The sequence below is a fragment of the Hemiscyllium ocellatum genome, chromosome 10 (assembly GCF_020745735.1).
Source record: "Hemiscyllium ocellatum isolate sHemOce1 chromosome 10, sHemOce1.pat.X.cur, whole genome shotgun sequence".
Taxonomy (NCBI): domain Eukaryota; kingdom Metazoa; phylum Chordata; class Chondrichthyes; order Orectolobiformes; family Hemiscylliidae; genus Hemiscyllium; species Hemiscyllium ocellatum.
The window spans coordinates 48,577,456-48,593,647 of record NC_083410.1 but is presented as its reverse complement, the minus strand read 5'-3'; the positions used below and the strand labels follow the sequence as shown (position 1 = coordinate 48,593,647).

The 16,192-nt window shown below is 41.8% G+C and overlaps 1 protein-coding gene across 1 annotated transcript in view; it reads left to right on the top strand.

Annotated features, from left to right (window-relative positions):
* Positions 1-16,192, top strand: part of vash2 (vasohibin 2) — a 170,552-nt gene that overhangs the window by 66,496 nt on the left and 87,864 nt on the right. Inside the window, exon 4 of the mRNA XM_060831477.1 lies at positions 1,429-1,503. Coding sequence (XP_060687460.1) covers positions 1,429-1,503 — 75 coding nt within the window. The remainder of the gene's footprint in view (positions 1-1,428; positions 1,504-16,192) is intronic.

Below are 16,192 nucleotides of genomic sequence, written 5' to 3'. Positions count from 1 at the left end.
AAGCAGGTGTAATGCCGATACTCCAGGAACAGCTAGTCAAACCACTTAGTTTTAAATAAAACAGAGTTTATTTACAAAATTACCAAATGAAACACAATCAAAAGAGAACAGAATATCAAATAACTTAACCTATCCAAAATCCCAACAGATGATTCTAATTTAATGATGCTGTTTCAAATACTTGCAACAATCTCCATAAACACCCCTTGGCACAAAAGGTAAAAGCAAACACAGGGTCTTACAGGAGAGAGAGAGAGAGAGAGAGATGACAGCATGGAAACCCTTTTCCATGTACCTGTTCCTTGGATCAGCAGCCTCAAAGCTGCCTGACTGCTTTCATTGAATAGCCAGACTGCCAAAACCAAACCAAACCAGAGAAAAGCTGAGCTGGGAGAACTGGCCACTCCCCTTTCATTGTACAAATGTTTCTTAAAAAAAATTGAAAGCCTTTTTCCTGTGGCAGTATCTGTTAGCTATAATCAAATTGGCCCAGAACCCATCCTAGCCTAGACTTTCCAGAACCTATGTTTTTACGACCTCCCGGGAAAAAAACAAGGACAGCATAATCTTGTTAAAGGAACAGCATCATCCCTCTCTCTCTCTCAGTGTTTACCATCCCATATGAAAATAATCCTAAACACATTTGCCTTCTCATTCTCTTAGTCCTATTCGCTGTGTCCCAATCCAGTTTGGTCTTAAATGTTGACATGGAGCCATGGCTTAAAAGTACCAATCTACCATCAGACAGGCATTAACTGGCCAACACCCAAGTTTCATCTTGCCTGATTTTAATGGAAAGAAACCTTGAGCAAATTGTAAAACAAGCACATTATGTCAGTGTAACTTGGTAGAGTGACCTGAATTCTGGACGTTTCTATCCCCATTCGAGGACATGAGTACAATTCTTCGGCTGACAATGGGTACAGGACAGAGAGAATGTTGTGGGTGCTGTCTTTTGGAGGTATAATTTGAAGAGACATCCTGAATAACATTTATATCTCAACCAGTACCCTAAGACCACATAAACTGTTTTTATCTTGCTGTTTTTTGTGGGATCGTGCTATGTAAATTAACAGCCATGCTTCCCTCTATAGCAGGAGTGATGACATTTCATAACTAACAAATTGACTGTAAAACACTTTGGAACATTTTGCTGAGGTTGAAGGTGCGGTATAAATCCAAGTTATTTTCTGTTTTATTCATAACCATACAGGAATTGTTGTTTTCCATCAGCAGTTACTCTTGGAACTGAACTGAATGCCGTTTATCTATTCAGCTTGCTATTTTGCGCCAGTTTTAGTCTCTTGTAAAGAAAGGAGAAAATGCCAAAATTGCAGATAATGCCTAGTTTTTTTTGTTTGCTGCCTATTTGAAAAATTTGTTTATTTTTACTGATGCTAATTATTTTCCTCTTCCTGCACTCCTCAGGTTAATGGACACAGCCAGAGAAATGACGCGTGAATCATTGCCAATTAAATGTCTTGAAGCTGTGATTCTTGGAATGTATCCTTATTTGATCGGTTTACTTAGCTTTTCTGAGTCTTTTTGTTTGCTAAATATTCATTAAATGGAATAATCCATGCACTAGGTCTATGAAAATTGATATTAAACTCCAAGGAAGGTCATGTCAGGCAGTCCTGTTGCTAGGAAACCAAAGGAGAATTCCTGTGCAAGAAGCCAGGAATATGAAATATTTACGCAAGAGTTCATTTTGTTCCATCGATTATCATCAAGTTATTTAAATTGGGTCAACTGCCAGCTGCTTGAAAAAACTGGATAGATTAAAATTTTAACTCTTGACTTACTACATTTGATTTTATTTATACATCAAAGGCAAGAGAGAAAAAGATTTAATATTCACAAGAAGTGGCACATAATCTACAAAATATTGGATGATCTAATGCTTTGTTTGGCAATTTGATTCCCCTAAAGTAAATGCATTACTTTCAATCCACATTTCATGAGTTGAATTATGAATTGACCTTTCTCCATGACACCATAAGACATAGGAACAGAAAATAGGCCATTCAGCCCATCAGGTCTACTCCACCATTCAATCATGGATGAGAAGTTTTTCAACCCCATTTTCCCGCTTTCTCCCTCTAACCTTTGATCCCCTTGGCAATCAAGAAGTTATCTATCTCTGTTTTAAATATATTTAAAGACCTGGCCTCCACAGCCTTCTGTTAGCACTGAATTCCACGGATTCACCACATTCCAGCTAAAGATGTTTCTCCTTATCTCCATTCTAAAGGGGATTACCTTTACTCCTAGGCTGTGCCCTTGGGTATCTCCTGCAAATGGAAACCTCTGCTCAATGTCCACTCTATCCAGGCTGGTCAGTATTCTGCACATTTCTCATTCTGTACTGGTAAGAATTACAACAACGCTGATATATTTAGTCACCATTACTCAGAAGTCAGCTTCAAAGATTTGCCCCTAAACAATTTATGGGAGTGGGTGTGGAAAAGAAACCTCACATTATGATTTAGTTAACCTCTTGGTGACCTAACAAAGGAATTAGAGTCTGTGACCAATAAAGTGGACGAATCCACACCAGTTAGATGTGGTAATATTTATTCACTATTTCATCTCATCCCATTTGCAGAACTCACTGAAGAGGTTTCATACATTGTAATCTCCATGTGCAAAACTGTGAGATAAAGGGTCGCGAGACTTCATGAGTCCCATTATGGTTTATGCAATCAGCTAAGACAAGCATGTGCACAGCATTTGAAGAAATGACAGGAACTGGGCTTCATTGAGCACTGAATGTTTCACCCACTGAGGTTCATATGTTCAAACATGATTGGACTTTGTTTTGTTAAAGGATATCTTTAACCTCTGTAGCATTGTAAGGCAAGGTCAATCATCTTGGATCGGGCTTTGTTTTCTCTTTGCTGCTGATGTTAATGCACTCTGATATTTTACTGGATGTTGAAGCATAGATTCGAAGAATTTTCACTTCCAACATGTAACCTTGCAAACCGTGGGACCTGCTGGGAATTCAGATTGGGAGTTCAGTGGACTTTTCAGGATTTTCTTTCCCTTTGAGCTGAATGCATGGAAAATCCCACAGGGCTTACACACCTCTGCTAGAGTTGTCAACACACACTTTCCAGTCCATGAAACTCAGTGTTGGATTCAAAATTTATAACATCTGTTCTAGTATGTTAAGTGAACTCTCACAGGAGAGGAAGATAAAGAATTCCTGGTCCAAATGATACATGGGAACGGGTTCAGTATAAAATACCTGATGAAAAGCTGACTTTTTAATGTTTAATTAATCTTTAAAATGTAATCTTTAATCTGTAAACAGCTATGATGCCTCATTGTATTATCATTTCACTAGTGGGACATGGATCACTTCCAGTCATTATTGATGAGATGAAATTTTGATTATGAAATTCATAACTTTGGTTAGTGTCAATAGCTCTCTATTGTATGTGCGATACAAAACTAATTAGCAATTGTAATTATTCTTCACGGTGTATTTATCATTTGACAGAAAATTTCCATTGGCTTCTGAATGGGAGCAGTGATTTGCATCAAGATTAGAGGGGTGCTTGAAAAGCACAGCAGGTCAGACAGCATCTGAGGAGCAGGTAAAGCAATGTTTCGTGCAAAAGCCCTTCTTCATTCCTGATGAAGGGCTTTTGCCCAAAATGTCAGATTTTTTATTTGTTTCAAAGCTATACTTTATTCATAAAATATGTTGATGATCTGTACAATTGGTGGTGCCACTCATAGGCGCTGTAAGTGTGTTGCTGGTCAAAGCACAGCAGGCCAGGCAGCATCTCAGGAATAGAGAATTCGACGTTTCGAGCATAAGCCCTTCATCAGGAATAAGAGAGAGAGAGCCAAGCAGGCTAAGATAAAAGGTAGGGAGGAGGGACTAGGGGGAGGGGCGATGGAGGTGGGATAGGTGGAAGGAGGTCAAGGTGAGGGTGATAGGCCGGAGTGGGGTGGGGGCGGAGAGGTCAGGAAGAGGATTGCAGGTTAGGAGGGCGGTGCTGAGTTGAGGGAACCGACTGAGACAAGGTGGGGGGAGGGGAAATGAGGAAGCTGGAGAAATCTGAATTCATACCTTGTGGTTGGAGGGTTCCCAGGCGGAAGATGAGGCGCTCCTCCTCCAGCCGTCGTGTAGTTGTGTTCTACCGGTGGAGGAGTCCAAGGACCTGCATGTCCTCGGTGGAGTGGGAGGGAGAGTTAAAGTGTTGAGCCACGGGGTGATTGGGTTGGTTGGTTCGGGCGGCCCGGAGGTGTTCTCTGAAGGTTTCCGCAAGTAAGCGGCCTGTCTCACCAATATAGAGGAGGCCACATCGGGTGCAGCGGATGCAATAGATGATGTGTGTGGAGGTACAGGTGAACTTGTGGCGGATATGGAAGGATCCCTTGGGGCCTTGGAGGGAAGTGAGTGTGGAGATGTGGGCGCAAGTTTTACATTTCCTGCGGTTGCAGGGGAAGGTGCCGGGGGTGGAAGTTGGGTTGGTGGGGGGTGTGGATCTGACGAGGGAGTCACGAAGGGAGTGGTCCTTGCGGAACGCTGATAGGGGAGGGGAGGGAAATATATCCTTGGTGGTGGGGTCCGTTTGGAGGTGGCGGAAATGACGGCGGATGATACGTTGTATGCGGAGGTTGGTGGGGTGGTAGGTGAGAACCAGTGGGGTTCTGTCTTGGTGGCAGTTGGAGGAGCGGGGCTCAAGGGCGGAGGAGCGGGAAGTGGAGGAGATGCGGTGGAGGGCATCGTCGATCACGTCTGGGGGGAATCTGCGGTCCTTGAAGAAGGAGACCATCTGGGCTGTGCGGTGTTGGAATTGGTCCTCCTGGGAGCAGATGCGGTGGAGACGAAGGAATTGGGAATATGGGATGGCGTTTTTACAGGGGGCAGGGTGGGAGGAGGTGTAGTCCAGGTAGCTGTGGGAGTCAGTCGGTTTATAATAGATGTCTGTGTTGAGTCGGTCGCCCGAGATAGAAATGGAAAGGTCTAGGAAGGGGAGGGAGGAGTCTGAGACAGTCCAGGTGATCACCAAATTTAGGAGTTTGACATATATAGGGAGAGGTTGAATAGGCTGGTGCTGTTTTCCCTGGTGTGTCAGAGGCTAACGTGTGACCTTTGAGAGGTTTATAAAATCATGGGGGGGCATGGATAGGATAAATAGTCAAAGTCTCTTCCCTAGAGTGTGGGAGTCCAGAACCAGGGGGCATAGGTTTAGGGTGAGAGGGGAAAGATATAAAAGAGACCTAAGGGGCAACGTTTTCACGCAGAAGGTGGTGCGTGTATGGAATGAGCTGCCAGAGGAAGTCGTGGAGGCTGGTACAATTATAGCATTTAAAAGGCATCTAGATGGGTATATGAATAGGAAGGGTTTAGAGGTATATGGGCCAAGTGCTAGCAAATGGGACTAGATTAGGTTGGGATATCTGGTTGGCATGGACAAGTTGGATTGAAGGGTCTGTTTCTGTGCTGTACATCGCTATGACTCTATGACTGTTTGACATGGAGATTGGAAAAAAACCTGACACCGATATCTTGCTCTGTATGTGACATGGAGAACAGTGGATGATATAATGTCCAAATTGGAAAGTTTATTGTGCTCAATGGGTGTGTATGTCTATTGCTCTGTGCTATGTACTGTCAGCAAACAATATCACCTACAAGCAATGATCTTCCACCGCAGTCTCTGCACATTAGCTGCACTAAACGTCTGATGTAAATTTGACTTTTTAAATGTTTTAAGCTGAAAAAGGTTTTGATGTCCCACTATGTTGCCTCTTAAATTTCCAGTTAAAGAAAAGGCTGATGGACTTTACCATTACAATGTTGGCTATTTGAGGTTTCAATAATTCAAAAGATAGTGGGTAAATATACCATCTAATATAATACAGATACATGCATGTTGTAAGAGTACCATATCCCGTTTCTGTTTTGTGTTTTGATATGGTCTCGGGTAAGGGCACAATGCCCATGAATTTAGGGTTTCTAAGCCAAAGACAAAAATCTGCCAGGAATCCTGCTCCTGAATTGTCAACTTCTCTCTCAACTCTGTCATGTATAGAATTATGGTCAAAGGCAACTGCTTCCCAGCTCACTCTGACCTTGAAGAGCGTTTGAGTGATTTTGCTTCATATTCCCAACTCTTTTTTTTCATGGTTGGGTAAAATGAAATGCTGTTCCACCTGGTGTGTTTCGGGGTTGGGCAGGAAGAATGATGAGTAGGGGCCCCCTGCCTTGCTCCCATTGCATTGATAAACTCTGCAGTGGGAAAACTCATGGATGATCTTGCTCTTCTGCTACTAGTCGGGATCCTGGGCCTGATTCCACTGTCGCTGTTACTTACCCAGCGGCTGGGGGTAGAGGAGTCCTCCATTCAAATGCATTCCATGTCTGATGAAAGCCTATTGTCAGCTACCCATGGCCTTGCTGCTGACTCCCTACTCCCCAGTGACTGCTGCCCCTCCCCCACCCATTTTGTCACTGTGGTTGGCTCTATCAGTGATCCTAAGTCTCAGGTGGGTATAGTACCTGTAGCAGTCACTGCTTCCTCAGTGACAATACCAAGCAATAAAGAGTTTCCAGCCTACAACCAAAATACCAATCACCACTATCATATACCACCCACTTCTTATTGAATCTCTGACTTTACCATCCTAAACTTCTGTATCTGCATCTCTGAATGTCCATTAATATCTGTGGCAGGGCTGTTGTGCTTGTCTTTTCCTTGTGTTAATTTAGTAGAGAAACATCGAGGCACCAACCATGTAAAAACGAGTGGTTAAAATAAAAGTATGGAAGTTTATGGAGAATTTGGGAAGTTGGAGCAGTATTACACTGTTGGAGAACTTGTACACATGTCAAGTTGGTAGCTTCCTTAGAACAAACTAAAACAACTAAGTCTGAATCACATGATACATTGCATCATTTCCCCTCTAATGATGCATACGATAAACATAATTACATCCACTTAAAGGTGTACTACAACAGCCATCTTTTCTTCAATTAAGCAACTTCCCTTTACAAATAATAATAACCTGGTTACAATTCATGAATCACTAAATCGAAATTCTGCAGTGTATTCCATCGAAAGATAACATATCCTTCCTGAGGGACAGAACCCAGAACTGAACATAGTGCACTCATCGATTGGTACAGTGTATTGACAGGGTCAGAAGCAAAGATCTTTCTATTAGATATCAATAAACCTTGTTGTTACTTGCTACCACTGTTAGAACACTAGAGCAAGTAACTTAGATATTCATTTTATTGTGGTTTCCTTTGTCTGACTTTAAATTACGGTTATTTCATGAATGCATGGAATGCAGTGTTTGTCAATTCCATCACTTTAACAGCTGTTGTGAAAGTTTGGTGGAGTTGAAATCAAGCAGTCTTGGCATTCCAGTGACAAATGACTACTTTTTAAATCAAATATCTAGCTTAGACTAAACATAGTTATAAACCTAGGGCTCTCGGAAGGTACTGTGTGTTTTTGTGGATGTGCGTTTACGTGTTGATCCTCACATAGTTTGGAATATATTTTTTAAAAGCAGAATTCCCAGTTCCCAACAGGAACATTTTGATGAAAGACTTGTGTGTTCCATGTAAGCTTAAACTAAAAACAGCCCTAAGAAATTAGGAAAACATCAATACAGTGATGCTGTTTTACTAAGTAATTATTGCTTCATTTTACATATGGTTATCGAGCTACACCGAATTTTAAGTACACCCAAATAAAATTGTTTCATTATTTAGATGTGGAAAAATTATGACCCATTTCTTTAAGTGCTACCCACTGTGTTATAAAGTAGTTGAAAACCAGGTATAAAAGTTGTTTTGTAATTGTTTGGATACTTAACGGCTGTGTGAAACACGAGAAAAATTAGGAAAGGCAAGCTGGCTATTTTAAGGCAGGAAACATGAGTGAGTACATGGCAATTGATCTTGCAAAAATCGACTATTTTGGAAATGTAGCTTTATTTGAGAGCAAACAGGAAAAACAAAACCTATTCTTTTTGGTTCTTTACCACATTGCTGTTCTGGTATTTGCATTGTCCTTTCTTCCTTTCATTTCTGAATGGGAGATTATGGGTTGAGTATGTTGTATGAGGTAATGGTTCTGCAAGAGTTAATGTGGAATTGGCATTAGATTCACTCAATCTGTTGATGTCACAGCCTCGAGGTGAAGATACAGGGAATCTTACATGATTTTCTAATGGAGACAGATGTGAGAGATATGCTTAACTCGTTAATGTTAATTGTACCTATTGCTAGCATGCAATAAATGATGCCTTGTTTTGTGAGACATTTTTTTTAGATTAGACTTACAGTGTGGAAACAGGCCCTTCGGCCCAACAAGTCCACACCGACCCGCCGAAGCGCAACCCACCCATACCCCTACATTTACCCCTTACCTAACACTACGGGCAATTTCGCATGGCCAATTCACCTGACCCGCACATCTTTGGACAGTGGGAGGAAACCGGAGCACCCGGAGGAAACCCACGCAGACACGGGGAGAACGTGCAAACTCCACACAGTCAGTCGGGAATTGAACCCGGGTCTCAGGCGCTGTGAGGCAGCAGTGCTAACCACTGTGCCACCGTGCCGCCCTCTTCTTGTTAAGACTCTATAGCAGTTCTCTTCTACCATTGATATTAGACATTCCCGTAGACTTTGACACTAACAAACTATCCCAGCCACCCACAAGCCAGCAGTGGTTGATTACAGGAAGATGCAATATGTGATATCTGAAAGTATGACAAGGACCACATCTCCGATATTAAATACATTTAAATGGGGAATCTTCCTTTGATACAAGCAGTTTCAATTTAGTGGGTATGCCATTCAGCCCATCAAGTCTGTCCTGCCATTCAATGTGATCATGATTGATTGAATACTTTAATGCTTTTTACGCACTCTATCCCTATAACCCCGTAAGCCCTGGTAATCAGAAATCTATCAATCTCTACTGTAAACATACTCAAAGACTGGGTCTCCCCAGCCCTGATGGAGAATTCCACAGGTTCACAACTTTTTCAGTAAAATAATTCCTACTCATCTATTAGCATCCTCTTGTTTTTAAATGATGTCTTCCCAGTTCTAGACTCCCCAACCAGAGATTTAGTCTTGTCGACATCTCCCAAGTCTATTCCTTTAAGACTTTGTTTGTTTCAATGATATCACCTCTCATTCTTCAAAACTGTAGAGGATACAGGCCCATTTTACCCGATCTCTCTTCATAAGACAGTCCCACCATCAAAAGATCGAGTCCGGTGAGCCTTTGTTGCACTCCCTCTATGGCAATAATATGTTTCCTGAGATGTTTCCAGGAAGGTATCTACAACTTAAAATCCTATTTCGTGAACTTAAAAACAGGAATGCCATTCACAAATTTCTGGCCTGTGCTTCCTAAAGCTCCACTAAAAGTAGCTTTTTAAACAAACATTTTCTGTAGAAAATGATTAGAAACTCCATGAAGTGTGACCTGTACCACTTGAAAAGTAGAGTAATTTGAACTAAAATAGTTTTATGAAAATGTGTACATTACCTAAACCGAATCAAACATGCATAAACCCTTGCCAAAAGCATTGGGATCATTGTACCTGTCTTTGCTTTCCTGCATTTCAGAAATCTGTTCTGTTTATTCTTTACCAGACATTAGATTGGGAAGATGCCCAATGTAGCAGTGATACCAGATCACCACCCATTGAAAAACAAGTTGAGCAACACATGCTGTCATAATGGCCACAATTCAAAACATTGCAAAGTAAACAAAAATAATTCTGAGTACAAGAAAGCATTAAAAAAAACTAACATAAGTATTCTGTTTGAAGTGGTTCGTGGTTAATTTTGTCAGTGGGATTATTTAAAGCTGGGGAATAAGCTAAGAAAGAAAGTGACAGCGGTTTACAGCTTGAGGCAGTAAAGACGCTGGTCTGAAAATGTGTTTCTTTTCTCATTAACAGTCTCCTTTCATTTCTTCTACATTAAGATAACAGAAAGTCACTATGAAGCATAATGGGATATTCTAACATCGTGAAAGTCGGATAAAGTGGTTAAGAAGGCATGTGGGATATTGTCCATTATTTGTTGAGGCTGAGTATAAATATTTACACTTTAGCTGTTTTAACAATGACTTGGACTGCAACGAGAGCATTAGAATTAGATTTTATTGTCTCATGTACTCAAGTACAGTGAAAAGTGTACAAAGTCACCATTCTCGGTGCCATCTTAGGGACAAGGTAGGAAAATAAAGAAATAATGTTCAAAGTTCAAAACTAAGGTCCTTCTTAAAAGCTCAGCAATGTCAGGCTTCCTCTCTGTGCTGCCTCAATCTCCCCTTTGAATGCTGGGAGAACTGGGGCTGCCTGATCTCACTGACGCTGCCCATTGGGCTCACCAGCCACCTTGCTGCTGACCACCAAAGCCCCAACTCAGGCTCCCAGCCGATGCCACATTCCTTGAGGGACCACAAGGCTGCTGTGTGCTTTTGTGGTTACTACATTACAGGAAGGATGTGACTGAGACGGTGTAGAAGAGATTTACAAGGACATTGCTAAAAGCCTCTAATCCTGAAAATGGAGAGCAATTGTACAAGCTGGGATGCTTTCTGCAGCGCATAAAAAGCTGAGGGAAGAGGCTTAGTCAGCATATATAAAATTATCAGGTGGATGGGGAAAATATATTTCCATAATCAGAGAGATAAATAACCGAGGAGCATTGATTTGAAATAATTGAGCTAAAGGCGAGTCGAGGAGAATTTCTTTCAACCAGAGAGTAATGGGGTATTTTGGAACTCACTGATTTGGTAGATGCACAAACGCTCATTGTATCTTTTAAAAATAATGGATTTTGACTTGCAATGGCATAACCTACAGGACTACAAATGGAGAAGCTGTGGGGATAGAGTTGTTGTGTATATTTAAGGCTGACTGCCAGATCGGGCATGATCGTATTTAATATTGGAACAGGCTTGAGGGATCAAATGGCCTACTTCTATTCCTATTTCTTATGGTGTTATGGTCTAAGTGGAAATTTAGACTGGACAACTCTCTGGCTAGTACAGGCACATTGGGCTGGCTGGCCTTCTTTAGTGCCAGAAATCTTCTTTATTCTATATTTATATGAAAAGTGCTTAAAAAAAGGAAAGATTTGTTTTATGGTGTTGGGTTCAATTTTGATTTGCACTTCTCCTTTTCCAGACAAATTTTAAAAACTCGAATGAATTACATTTACTGTCCAAATCTTAATTGTGTTCACATAATGAAAATATTGTGGGCCTTTGCTTAACATTGAATCGTTGCTACGGAATGAGGTTACCTGCTACTCTGGTCATGTGACTGTTCTAGTACTAAACTGAACATCCTCACCATTTGCTTACATTTAATAATAGGCACCCTTGTTAATTGAGTTCTGTGCTATTGAAAGAACATTGAGAAGCGCAATCAATTTCGTAATGGCATAAGGAAGCTGAGGGACTGGTTAGGAAATGTTCATGAATTGCTGTGTATGGTAGTTATTTGTGGTTTTAACCTCAATACAACCTTGGCCCTAACACGAGCTGATTTCAGTAGGTAAGGGAGAAGTGACTTCCCTTGACAATCCACTTTCCTGAATTGGATGCAGCTCCCCCAAAACACTCAGGAAGTTTAACACCAGCCAGAACAAAGCATCCTGCTTAATTGGCATTGCATCCACCACCTTTAAAATTCACTTCCTATACCACCAATGCACAGTGGCAGCAGTGTGTCCCATAAAGAAAGCACACTACATTAGCTCATCAATCCTCCTTCAAAAGTACCTTCTAAACAATCTATAACCTGGAAGCACAAGGGCAGCAGTTACGTGGGAAAGCCACTCATCATCCTGATTTGGAAGTATATTGCTGTTCCTTCACTGTCGCTGGGTCAAATTCCTGGACTTCTCTTCCTAACAGCCATAGTCATATGGGGTCACTGAGCTATACAGCATAGAGGAGGCCTTGCGGCCTGTCAAATCTGCTCTGACCTATTGATACTAATTACATTTTCTAACATGTGGTCCAAAGCCTTGAATGTTTTAACATTTCAGGTGCCCATCCACATACTTTTTAAAGGTTGTGAGGTCTCATGCCTCTACTATCCTCCCAAGCAGGTGTTCTTACTCCTGAAGGTCTGCAGTGGTTCAAGAAGGATGCTCACCAGCATGTTCTCAATGGCAGTCAGAGGGCGGGCAATAATTGCTGGCCTAGCCAATGACACTGGCATTCCAAGAACAAATTTTTTAAAAAGTACAGGCCAGTTTTAAGCAATGCAGGCTATCTTTAAGCGATGTTATAGTCAAGCATAGTTTTTGCTGTCTGCTGATACACATGACTGATTTGCAGTGCAGTTAGCGTTAATTGGACACTGGAACCACTGAAGTCAGCAGGCAATACAACTGGAATCCTGCCGGCAGTGTAATTAATGGGCAGAGGGTATTCACATTGCCCATTTTGGAGGGCTCTCAAATTTAATTTCCCAAAGTCTTTGTTCAACCCATCTGCACAGGAAGTGTAAGAAGCGTGTTAAGGGTCCTGGCAAGAATTGGCAGCTTGAATTGCTGAATACAGTCAAATTGACAGCTGAATGCGCTTAATTTTTGAACAGTTTGGAAGAATACAGACATGATTGCATGTACGTGAAATTCTCATGTTAAGTACACCCCAGATTCAGTTGCTGCAGGATTCCAAATGCAAGAGGCTAACAAAGGACAGTTTGTTGTTTAATCAGCACTAATTAGAGCTTATATCCATCCTCATTGTGGGCACAAACTGCATCTGAAAGGAATATTAGTAAATCTAACAGGTTGCTAAGATGAAATGTTCAGTTTAAATATTTGGTAGTCATAGCCCTCAGGAAGTTCTTTTTATGAACAGAATTTCAAAATATTATTTTAGCTGCTGAAATTCAGCTTATTTTTCCTCTTGGGGAACAAGTATCTTTGCATGCTTGGAACCAGATTACGTGATATATTGTTAGATGTGGAAGGTGGGACAGTACAAAGAAAGAAATTTAATTTAAATTCACTTTTCACTGAAATGCAGCTGGTGGTACAATACCAGAAGCACTTGGTTTAAAAATGGCATCTGATGAGAAGCCTTTCTTAGCTCAAAGGGAATATGAAGTATTCTTGTCTCCAGCTGTGAAGCTATATGCAGAGTAGGTTATGGATAATCATTAAAATAAGTAGCATGGATTGTGTCATTTTCACTTTCAATTTTGTGCTAATCTTTATGACAGACATATTGGCCAATCTTTTGAATCACAGTTGGTTTTGATAGAGATGATTAGCAGCTTAAGAACATAAGAAATAGGAGCAGGAGTAGGTTTTTTGACTGCTTGAGCTTGCTCCATCATTCAATTGTCATGGATCCGCTTGAGATCTTAACCCCTCTATCTTGCCTCCACCTCATGGCTCCTTTGTCCATCAAATATCTGTCTAACTCAGCCTTGATTACATTCATGAACTGTATCTCCATTGCTTGCTGACAAAGTGAATTCCAAACACTTTTGACTGTCTGAGAGGAGAAATTCCTCCTCATCTCCATCTTGAACAGCAACCTCTTTGTTTGAAACTGCACCCCTAAGACTTAGATTTCCTCACAAGGGGAAACATTGTCTCAGCATCTACCCTTTTAAATCCCCTCTGAAGATAATGTGTTTCAATAGGTCACCTATTATTCTTCAAACCCCACTGGAGTATAGATTCCATCTTAAAAGATAATGATTTGCACAGTAGTGAACCATTATAATCATTGAGTCATACAGCAAGTCAGTCCAACTTGTTCATGCCAATCAAGTTTCCAATACTAACCTCGTCCCACTTGCCTGCATTTAGCCCATATTCCTCTATGCCTTTCCTATTCATGTACTTATCTAGATGTTTTCTAAATTTTGTAACTGCGCGTGCATCTACCACTTCCTCTGGCAGTTCATTCCATATGCGAACCACCCTCTGCGTGAAAATGTTGCCCCTCAGGTCCCTTTTAAATCTTTCTCCTCTCATCTTAAAATAGATTCTCTAGTTTTGAACTCCTCTTCCCTGGGGGTAAGACCTTATCTGTGCCCCTCATGATTTTCTAAACTTCTATAATGTCACCCGTCAACCTCACATGCTCCAGTGAAAAAGGTCCCAGCTTATCCAGCCTCTCCTTACAACTCAAACTTCCTAGTCACGGCAATATCCTTTTCTGAACCCTCTCCAATTTAATAACGTTCTTCCTATAGCGGGATGACCAGAACTGTACACAGTATTCCAAAAATGGCCTCACCAACATCCTGTATAATCTCAACGTAATATCCCAACTCCGATACTGAATGGTCTGAGCAATGAAAGCAAGCATGCTAAATGCCTTGTTAATCACCTTGTTTACCTGTGATGCAACTTTCAAAGAACTGTGTACCTGCATCTCTAGGTCTCTGTTTGACAACTTTACCCAGGGCTGTACCATTAATTGTATGAGTCCTGCCCTTGTTTGTTTTACCAAAATGCAATTCCTTATATTTAGCCAACTCCATCTGTCACTCCTCAGCCCATTGGCCCAATTGATCAAGATCCCTTTGCAATCTTAAATAACCTCCTTCATTGTCTACTATACCACCAATTTTGGTATCATCTACAAACTTACTAATTTGCCTCCTTAATTCTCAAGCTCATCATTTCCATAAATGACAAATAGCAGTAGACACAATTTAACAAATTCCTCCCCATCCAAGCCCTTAACAGCATGGCATTGGGGATGTCACTAACAGAAGCAGTAAGGGGAAACCAATGGATGTGAGGTACTTGGATTTTCACAGGGGGTTTTGATAAAGTCCCACAGAGGAGGTTAGTAAACAAAATTAAAATGAACGGGACTGTGAATAATCTGCTAGCATGGATTAAGAAGAGGAGAAAGTAGGAATAAATGGGTCCTTCGCAAGTTGGCAAGCAGTGACCAGTGGAATACTGTAATGACCAGTGCTTGGCCTAAGCTGTTTACAATTGATATCAATGATTTGAATGTGGAAGCCATTTGTAATATTTCCATATTTGCAGATGATACTAAAAAAAAGTGGAATGTGAATTGTGAGGAGAATGCAAGGAGACTTCAAGGGGATTTCGACAGATTAAATGAGTGAACAAGAGTGCAAACACTGAACTATAATGTAGATAACTGTGAGGCTGAGGTGGAGATGGTCATAAACATCAAGTGCCTAGGAGTGTTGATCACCAGTCTTTCCTGGTCAACCCATGTTGAGGCGACAGTAGAGAAAGCACAACAACACCTCTGCTTCTTCAGGAGGCTGAGGAAATTCAGCATGTCCACAAAGACTCTTACCAATTTTTATAGATGCACTATAGAAAGCATCCTGATGCATCACAGCTTGGTTTGTCAACTGCTCTTTCTAAGACTGCTAGAAACTGCAGAGAGTCGTGAACGCAGCCTAGTCCATCCTAGCCTTCCATCCATTGATGCTGAAAATGTGTTGCTGGAAAAGCGCAGCAGGTCAGGCAGCATCCAAGGAACAGGAAATTCGAAGTTTCGGGCATTAGCCCTTCATCAGGAATGAAGAAAGTGTGTCCAGCAGGCTAAGATAAAAGGTAGGGAGGAGGGACTTGGGGGAGGGGCGATGGAGATGTGATAGGTGGAAGGAGGTCAAGGTGAGGGTGATAGGCCGGAGTGGGGTGGGGGCGGAGAGGTCAGGAAGAAGATTGCAGGTTAGGAAGGCGGTGCTGAGTTCGAGGGATTCGACTGAGACAAGGTGGGGGGAGGGGAAATGAGGAAACTGGAGAAATCTGAGTTCATCCCTTGTGGTTGGAGAGTTCCCAGGCGGAAGATGAGGCGCTCTTCCTCCAACCGTCGTGTTGTTATGGTCTGGCGATGGAGGAGTCCAAAGACCTGCATGTCCTTGGTGGAGTGGGAGGGGGAGTTAAAGTGTTAAGCCACGGGGTGGTTGGGTTGGTTGGTCCGGGTGTCCCAGAGGTGTTCTCTGAAACGTTCCGCAAGTAGGCGGCCTGTCTCCCCAATATAGAGGAGGCCATATCGGATGCAGCGGATGCAATAGATGATGTGTGTGGAGGTGCAGGTGAATTTGTGGCGGATATGGAAGGATCCCTTGGGGCCTTGGAGAGAAGTAAGGGAGGATGTGTGGGCACAAGTTTTGCATTTCTTGCGGTTGCAGGGGATGGTGC